General features: G+C 36.1%; 1 protein-coding gene and 1 long non-coding RNA gene across 2 annotated transcripts; both read left to right on the top strand.

The window, feature by feature from the left end:
- Positions 1-3,966: 3,966 nt before the first annotated feature.
- On the top strand, positions 3,967-4,653 carry LOC110936370. Its single transcript, XR_002589934.2, has 3 exons — positions 3,967-4,099; positions 4,237-4,360; positions 4,498-4,653. It is a non-coding gene; the product is annotated as an uncharacterized LOC110936370 (long non-coding RNA).
- A 586-nt stretch (positions 4,654-5,239) lies between these two features.
- Positions 5,240-8,920, top strand: LOC110866774 (probable polygalacturonase At1g80170). Its single transcript, XM_022115924.2, has 3 exons — positions 5,240-5,970; positions 7,155-7,486; positions 8,331-8,920. The coding sequence occupies exons 1-3, from the start codon at positions 5,366-5,368 to the stop codon at positions 8,816-8,818; spliced, it is 1,425 nt and encodes a 474-aa protein (XP_021971616.1). The 5' UTR covers positions 5,240-5,365; the 3' UTR covers positions 8,819-8,920.
- The last annotated feature ends 1,150 nt before the right edge of the window (positions 8,921-10,070 follow it).

Genomic DNA, 10,070 nt, shown 5'->3' with positions numbered 1-10,070 from the left:
GACTTTCTGAAAAATTTCATAAGTTACGCTCCAACATTTCGTAATATAACATTACTTGTGTAACTTAAATAATCATCTCTTGGGGAGAGCGTTGGTATTATTTTGGAATCGTACTTTCATGGTATTTTCAAGTTATATTATTTTTACCCTAAAAATAATATATATAGTACACAAAATAACAAACAATCACACAAGTGTCTCAGCATAAAATATATTCTAAATAAATGTTTACCCATTTTTATTTGCCAAAACCAACCTCCGATACTTTGTATTTCGTAACAAAATTTATGGCGAAGTTTGCATTTGAAATACAAGTTATAAGATATACTAGTAACACTTGTTTAGAAAAATATTTTCTAAGTGTTGGGTTTTTAGGAAAATTTCACCAGAGTTTCCTTTGTAAATGGAGGCGTCTACGCTTACTAGCGTATCATTTTCTTTAACATATAACACGTTAGATCCCCTTTCAAATAACCAACCCGACATTTAGGCATGCAAAATACTACTTATATCGATTCAGTTTTAATACACAAAACTGGGCTGTTTTCGGGTATTTTAAAAAATTAGTTATCTTATTCCAAAAATTCCCAAATTTTTACAGAATGTCTTATACGATCCAAATATTATTGTGTAAAAGTATCGGGGTCTAGTTCATTAACAATATCTTATAAAAATTCATTTTCCGGACTGAAGTCAGATTCATCTTTTTCTGACCGCAGTCCACGGAATAATTCATCTAAAATTTATCGTAAGTCCGTTTGACGTAATTCCTATTGGAGGATCACGGCGACAACAGTAACCATCTACAGTATAAATTTTGTGATCTAACCCTACACAGAATTCAAGTTATGACTGAAAACAGGACGCATATTTTCAGCAACAAAAATGCAGCTCTAGCTGCTGTTACAAAATAGCACTTTAAAAATAGTAAACGAAGTACAAAAATTATGATTCTGGTGCCATTAAAACCGTATTTCATAATACATTAACCTAGACTTCAGAAAATACATTTTTCGTTTTATTAAGATCCTGTTACAGCCAGTTAAAATCGGCTGAAAGTGCAATTCAGCATGCTGTTTAAAGGTTAAATGTTACTAAAACGCACAAATACGATCGTCATCCTTTCTAAGACGGGTTATCTCATAACAAAGGGTATTTACAGCAGATTATTGTTTGTATTACTCAGATTTATCATGATTACTTCATTATCTTAACAATACTTCATTACTTTAACCATTCTTCATCCTTTATATTTCAAGACTTGTTTAAGTTCTTAGAGTTTCTTATATTTTTCATTCTTTTCACTATTAACCACCAAGAATATGAACTAGATGAAGATCTAAAGCACTTACCACTAGCACAAGGCTAGGGGAGTTTCAAAGCGTAAAAGTGGTGGATAAAAGAAAACGAGAGCGGTCCTTGAGCTTCCGAGCACTCCAAGCTTGCTTGTATGATCTCTTGCACCCTTGGGTATGTATAGAATGCTTGAAGGAGCACTTGAAGGTGATGATATGGTGGTGGTATGGTGGCAGCCGAACCCAAGGAAGGAGGAGAGGAGAGTTGTAAGTGTTTGAAGTTTGGTGAAGTGAGAAGGTAGAGATCTTAGGGTTAATACTTATAACCTTCATCAAGTTTGGTGAAGTGAGAAGGTAGAGATCTTAGGGTTAGTACGTTTCAGATTTGTTATTCAATCTGTTTAGTTCTTGTAATTGTTGAATGAATTTTAATGAATAGGGAGGATATACAAGTTCCATCACACCCTACTTCCCGACATATGCACAAGGTAAAGGGCCACCGATGATGATGTAAGAACGGTTCCAAAGTGTTATCAGCCATTTTTTTAATACACGGGGTACCTTCTTTGTGCTTGTGATTTTTGTTTGATATGTTCATTAGTAGTTATACGCGTGTTTGGCCATGATTATAGAGAATCATACGTTCTGGTAGTGCGGTTGATGATGACACGACAAACATTATAGTTATTCTTGATACTGTTGATCCAAACCAGGTTTGACTAGATCCTTACTGATTGAAAGTCATTCCGCCATGCCATCATTGAGTCTAGCTGTCCGCTGCAGCATCAAACAGGTTAGGTTTCATGTTGCTTATTGCAAAGATATGTCTAGTTTTGTTTGTTAGTGTTAAATTGATTGGAGAAAAGGTCTTGATACCATTATATGGCAAGTTGAATAGTGTTTATGGATTCTTTCTTCTTGTGAAACATTTGAAGCCAATTAAAATTGCAAAGCTCAACTTGGTAGTTGATCTTATACCTAATGTTGTTGATTGAGTCCGTACATCTAATTGTTTGGATCACAATTCATGTTTGATGCTAGATTAGATTAAACTGATCTTCTTTTTTGTTATTATTGGATATAAATAATTTGAATTTGGGTAATATGGAATATATGTGTAACTGATATGTGAATTAGATTTAAACCTTTTTATTTGAGAACTAATATAATAATTTGATTGAGCGTGTGCCAAATCAAGAATCCTAATAAAGGAGGATGGAGATTTAGGGAACGATCAAGTGATCAACCATGCATTAAATGTGAACCTGCTCCTAATGGAACTGAATCAGCCATTCTTGTCATCTAAGGTGTTTGATAGGATTATTCAAAAGGGGAATTATAGCGAGAGGAAAGCAGCTGAATTGATCAAGATTATTGTTGATGTCATTCAAGCGTGTCATTCACTTAGAGGAAAGCTTGCTGATGAACTGAAGAGAGTTGATGCAGTTGTTCTTACGTATGCGTGTGATGAGCCTTCTACACTTGATCGATTGAGTACTTTCTGGTTTCTTGAACTTGGACGATTGGAGGTATGCGTTATGTTGGTTTTATTTGGATGGAATTTGAATTTTAATTGTTATATTTTGTTTTAGTTTAGGTTTATAGAATATGAAACTATTGCTGGCTGGATTAATTACCATCTTAAACATAATTACAGACTCTGATGCTAGGTCTGGCAATTTTTTTTCTGTATAAAGTAACGTATAGTTTTGGCTTGCGAGTTACTATGGGTTTTAAAAGCACAAATTTTTGGATGAATAAACTGGTAAAGGAAAGCCGCGATATATAAACTTACGTCTGAACATAAACAGAAAGCGAAAAATGATTAAAAATGAATTTGTCCATCATTTGATAGCGTTATCACATATTAATTTCTGTATGCGCGTTACTCTAATGGCTCATTAATTGCACATAGTAGTCATCAATTTTTTATTGTTATTGTTGGGCCGGTATGTGTTATAAAGTTACAAGATATATGCAAATGATGTTATTCTAACAAGTTTTGTGGATTCTAATTTTAACCGTTTATCTAGAAACACAACAGGGAATCTTTGAAGCAGTTTTGAAGGGAAATCTTGACTTCGAATCAGACCCGTGGCCCCTCATATCCGACAGTGCAAAAGATCTTATTAGAAAGATGATATGTTCTCGGCCTTCTAATCGCTTAACTACTCATAAAGTTCTATGTATGCTCTCTCCCCCATTATAAATAATATTAGTTCTTTAGTATTTGTTGATGGTTCATATATGATTTACATGTGCAGGTCATCCTTGGATACGTGAAAACGGAGTTGCTCCTGATAGAGAACTGGATCCAACAGTTCTTTCTCGTTTGAAGCAATTTTCAGCGATGAATAAGTTAAAGAAGATGGCTTTGAGGGTATGTAGATATATACTTTAAAAAATACTAAACATTCAACTATGTGCGCGATTTAATGAAGAACCATAAGATGAAAAAATATATAAAAAAAATATTTCATAGTGATCCAAGAATTTTTAATAAAATCCATCAAAATGTAAACACTGGTAATAATTTATTTTAATATGTGAATGATAAATCTTTTTAGTCGTAAAACCCGTAGATGGGCGTTCCTATTGAATGAGATTAATTTCCTATATTGAAATGATCTTTTCATTCTTATTAATGATTGCAGCCCATCTATATCAATAGATAATATATAGTGTTTAATGATGATAAGAAGTGGATTTCCTTTACTTATTATGCAACAGAAGCTGCCAATTTGCTGAATAATTTATCGTTGGATCAATCGAAAACATTGGAAGACTCAGAGCCTGCTAACAAGGTTGGTTTTTGTTGTTAGTTATTATTATTATTATTATTATTATTATTATTATTATTATTATTATTTATTAGTATTATTATTAAAGCATGTTTATTAGCTATTAATTGGCATTATCATTTTATCAATTGTGCTTGCAGCTCTCTGTTGACTCAGAGGTCAATGGGACTGGTCAAAGTCCAAGTCTTGATAGGTCTCTTACACCAGTGATCCCTGATATTATGGATCCACCGGTGGCTTATTTTCCTGCATATTACTATGGAGGTAGTTTAATACTTTTAACCATTTTATAGTTATATCGTAAGTAAACAAACCAGAATAAAAAGATGAATCCCATGTTAAAAATTGTAGCTTTAGTATGAAAATTGTTCCTCAAGTTCTTGATGGTATCTTTATGTTAGGTTATGATGGGGTTACTAATGACTATCAACCGCACAACTACAACACAGGTTGAAAATCAGATGTGAAGACGAATTTATTATCAAGGTCGGACCAAGCTTATCAAGTGGTGAGCTTTTTTCAATGGAGATTTAAACGGGCTGCGAACTTTTTGAACAAACCTACTTTCGATCCCTTCTACATGTGTACTTCGAATTTACTTTGTATAAATAATTAAAAACTTATATAAGTTAAAAGTTTATATTACCGGTATTGTAAAACCAACCGAAATGCCTCGCCCAACACGCGGGTAATTTCCACTAACAAAAACCGTCAATCTAAGCGATTAAACGAACCTAACAAAAAACCATAAATCTAACCGAACAAGCCAACCTGGCTAACCGAAAACCAATTGATTAATAAAATATCCTAACTGGTGACTTCGGTTTCGGCTCCAGTTGAAGATAATAACTGAACCACACACACCACAATGAAATGGACAAACTAATGGCTATGTTTATGACGTAGATTCACCGGTGGATGCTACCATAAATATTATATGAATAAGAAAAGTACAAGTACCGCAATGCAAAATGTTACTCCCGCCGCATCGCGCGGGCACCCTACTAGTTATAGATAATAGATTTTGTCCTTTGCCCGTTTGGGTCGAGGGTGATGTTTTGTATTGGTCTTTTGCCCGTCTGGGTCGGAGGTGTATTTTTAATGAAGTTTAATTTAAAAAAAAAAATAAAAAATCAATGCCTTTCAAACTTCACTATGGGATAAACCCAATCCCAATCAATACGGAATACGACTCAAAATTATGGTCCTTTGGTGACTATATAAACCCAATCCACCGTTGACCACCGCCGTACACCGTCGCCGGCAAAAATGGCGCTCCCTCTTTACCTCCATCCTTTCCTCACGTTATCATTCATCTTCATTCTCTACACTCAAACGTCACCACACACGTCATCACCATACACCCGTCTTCCTTCAATTCAATCCCGATCTGAACCTGTTCGTATTTCCGTCACCGATTTCGGCGCCACCGGCGACGGAATCCACTACGACACCGTTCCGATCCAGTCCGCAATCGACGCGTGCACGGCCACCGGAGGCGGCCGCGTGGTGTTTCCGCCGGGGAAGTACTTAACGGCGACGGTGTTTTTGAAGTCCGGCGTGGTTTTGGAGGTGCAGAAGAATGCGACGGTGTACGGAGGGACGAGGCTGGAGGATTATCCGGTGGAACAGAACCGGTGGTACGTGGTGGTGGCGGAGGATGCGGAGGATGTAGGGATTACTGGTGGTGGTGAGATTAACGGCCAAGGGTTGGAGTTTGTGGTGAGATTTGATGTGAGGAAGAATGTGATGGTGAGCTGGAATCGGACCGGCGCGTGTGATGGAGATGAGTGTAGGCCGCGACTGGTTGGGTTTATTAGGTCGAAGAATGTTAGGGTTTGGGATGTTAGGTTAAGTGAACCTGCTTATTGGTGGTATGTATCTCTCTCTAAAACACACACAGATAGTTGTTAGATGTGTGCATACATATTTAAGATTTAACTAGTTAAAAGTGTAGAAATTTTTAGATTGAGTGTGCAATTGGTACTGTTAGTCTGTTACTGATTGCGAATTCAGCGTATAGATTGCGTTGACTCTGATTTATGATGTTATAAACTTGTAATTGCACCTTGCGTTATTTGGTTATAATGCACACACAAATGCTTACTATGTCCACACACAAGCATTTGGCTAGTCAAAATTGATATATGAATTAAATGTGTAGATTTTGCTACGTTTTCAACGTTAATGTATAATTTCGTGAAAGTGACGTTATTTTTTCCGGCGACGGTGAAAGTGCACTAATTTTAACGTGCACTCGGGGGGCAAAAGTGAAAATGCACTAATTTTAATGTTATTTTACTAATTTCGTGAAAATAAATTTAAAAGAGGGGGATGGTTAATCATGCATCATGTGGCGGCGTTGATAGCCGAAAGACAAAAGGGTACATGCACTAATCGACCTTTGCCCCGATTGTTGAGTGTTATGTGCCATTGTGCCTTGTGTCCAAGCCTCCAAGGTTTGATGCAAAACTACTATCGAGCCAGGGGGTCTCACTGGAAGTAAGCAGCCTCTCTATTTCTACGGGGTAGAGGTAAGGTTGTCTACATCTTACCCTCCTCAAACCCTACCTTAGCTTTGCTATTGATGGGATTTACTGAGTATGATGATGATTTTGCTAGTTCTGATTTATGATGTTGTAACTTATAATTGCAGCTTACATTTGGTTCAAAAACACACACAAACACTTACTAGATCTGCACATACACATTTGACCGGTCAAAACTGACAGATGATTGTAGAAATTTTTAGATTGATTGTATAATTGATACTGTTAGTTTGTTACTGATTGTGAATTAAGTGTATAGATTTCGTTAATTCTGATTTATGATGTTGTAATTGCAGCTTGAAGTAGGTTCAAATTTCAAAAACACACACAAACACTTACTATTTCTGCACACACGCATTTGAGTTTTGACTAGTAAAAAATAACGGATGACTGTAAAAATTGGTTGATCGTAAAGTTGTTACTGCTAATTTTTTACTGATTGTGAATTAAGTGTACAGATTTCATAAGTTGTGATTCATGAATCATGATGTCGTAACTTGTAATTGCAGCTTGCATTTGGTGCAATGTGATAACACGTACATTCATGATATGTCAATCTACGGAGATTTCAATATTCCAAATAATGATGGAATAGACATAGATGATTCAAACAATACTGTTATCACAAGGGTGAACATCAACACTGGAGATGACGCCATCTGTCCGAAGACATACGATGGTCCACTTTACAATCTCACCGCCACAGATTCTTGGATCAGAACTAAATCATCTGCTATCAAACTTGGTAGTGCCAGTTGGTTCGAATTCAAACAGCTTCGTTTTGATAATATCACGATTGTAGACTCTCATCGAGGGCTTGGACTACAAATTCGCGATGGAGGTATGAATATGAATATGATTCTTGATTATATTACATATACATAACTACGTATTCTAAAAATAAAAAAAAAATTTATAGATAATAAAAGTCACCGAACCGCTAAACCACCAAAACGAACCATTAGGAGGGGGCGACCGACCCCCCGAACTTTTCGCTCAGTAGTGGAGAGTATGTAGTTTTCGTATAGAAATTTTTGGGTATACACGTTTTTGACCGCCCGGTTTTATAGAAATTTTTGGGTATATACATTTTCGACCCCCCGGTCGGAAATCTCAAGCTTCGCCACTGGTTTTACGAACACCCATATCCATTTTTCTATTTTTGATGATGTTGATCACACATACCTAGGGGTGTAAACAATTCAGGCCGAGCCCAACTAGGCTTGAGCTTGGCTCGTGATGTTTTTATGAAGCTTGAGCTCGAGCTCAGTTCGAGTCTACTTATTTGAGCTCGAGCTCGTGAGTAAAACCAATAGCTCGAGCTCGGCTCAAGCTATTTTGAGAACAACCTCAAACGAGCTAAAAAAACGAGCAAAAAGCTCGGCTCGAGCTCGTTTTATGGGCCTAAGTTGAAACCCACTTGGGCTTTTTAGAATTGGGTTTAAAGGGGTTATAAATAATCATCATTATATTATATTATATATATAAAGAAATAAATTTTTGTCTGGGCTTGTTTAGGCTCGCGAGCCTAAGCGTGCTTTGTATTCCAAGCTTGGGATCGTTAAGGCTCGGCTCGTTCGAGCTTTTAAACGAGCCGATCAGCTCTCAAGCCTCTGGGCTTGTTTACATCCCTACACATACCCCGTTTAATGACTTCCTAATTTTTATATGTTCTTATTTGGCAGGAAATGTAAGTGACATAACATTTTCAAACATAAACATAACTACTAGATACTATGATCCATCATGGTGGGGTCGGGCCGAGCCCATCTACGTGACAACATGCCCACGGGACGCCAATTCAGAAACGGGTTCAATCTCAAATCTAGTTTTTGTTAACATCACGGCCACATCAGAAAACGGGGTGTTTTTGTCCGGGTCAAAATCTGGCGCACTTAGTAATATAAAGTTCTTGAATGTGGACTTTAATTACAAACGATGGACTAGTTATGAGGACGGGTTTGTCGATTACAGACCGGGGTGTCAAGGCTTGGTGAACCATAGCTCGGCCGGGTTCATGATGGAACACATCGACGGGTTGGAGGTTGAAAATGTAAATATGAGATGGTTTGGGGACCGTGTGAAAAGATGGAACAATCCTTTGGATTTTAGGTCCGCAAGTGTCGATAACATATCTTTGATAAATTTTCAATCAAATTCGTATGGACAATAAACATCATAAAAGTTTGCTATTCATTTTATGAAAATTTACACGCATCATAGTGGTGGACCGGTGACTTGCAAATTAAGTTATTTATATATTTGATTATTTTAATTTTTTTTCGTTGTGAATCTACTCAATCTTAAAATGAACCAATAAGACCATGATTGCTACACTAGTAGTGAAGGTCTAAATTTTTGCAAAGTAAAAAAATTATTATTAAAAAAAACTTAATTGATACTATAAAAATTCGACGTACAATTTTTTTAAATGAAAACATTCTTTCAAATCAATCCAACATGGACATTTTTTTCAATAATCCGCAAACCAAAAACTTAGGGGCAAGGCTTTGTTTTTAGTAGATTAGGGTTTGCTATTCAGAAGGGGATGGCGGCGCAGTTTGTTGCTCGTCTACCTACTATCCTTATGTAATTTGCCCTGATGATTGGAATGAAGCAATTTTTTTATTTAAAAAAAAAATAGAGTGAAGAATTAAAAAAAAAAATTGTGATCAAGAGCAATAAGTTTGAACATAAAATCCTGCATATAGGTCTTATCTTCATGATCAAAACAAGTTCGTTTATACTTTAACAAAAATGTTAAAAGTTAAAATGTTAATTGATGAAATATTTACTGATCTGTATTTTGCAATGTTTTAAAAACCGGTTTATACCTGCCGATTGAACTAGTTAAACTGGATGCTGGAAGTTTGGCCGGCACGAATCATACCTGTAAATTAAATGAACGGAAAAGAGGTTATATCGTTACCGGGTTATACCAGTTTAAACAGGTATACTGGTACCGGGTCAAGGTTAAAATTTGGACTTTTTTGTTGTTGATTCTGAATTTCATCTTTTAAGCAAATGTGAACTTGATTCATTCAACACTCCAATGGATTAAGTTGATGAGGATGACGTTGATAGTGAACTTTTGGATTATTTTTTTTTTATCATGGGTTAACACTTGGAATATTTTTTATAATGGAATAATGTAGTTTTGAATTATTTTTTAAGTTGAAATTTTATTTTATGGATTTATAGGGTTAATAATTAGTCAATCCGGTTGAACTGTCTGGTACAACCCGTTCAACTGATTGAACCATTTATGAGCCCAACCTGGTATGATTTAAAATCCGGTTTTTAAAACATTGGTATTTTGGCTTAGTGATCGGAGTGTCGCGCCCTGGTCAAAGATAATATTTATACCCGATTTACCCTTAACTATGAGTTAGTGGTAGTACGGGGTCGAACCATGAAGAGTTTGC

This window comes from Helianthus annuus, chromosome 1, assembly GCF_002127325.2.
Source record: "Helianthus annuus cultivar XRQ/B chromosome 1, HanXRQr2.0-SUNRISE, whole genome shotgun sequence".
Classification (NCBI taxonomy): Eukaryota; Viridiplantae; Streptophyta; class Magnoliopsida; order Asterales; family Asteraceae; genus Helianthus; species Helianthus annuus.
Note: the sequence above shows the minus strand (reverse complement) of the source record. Positions and strands in the feature narration are given on the sequence as shown.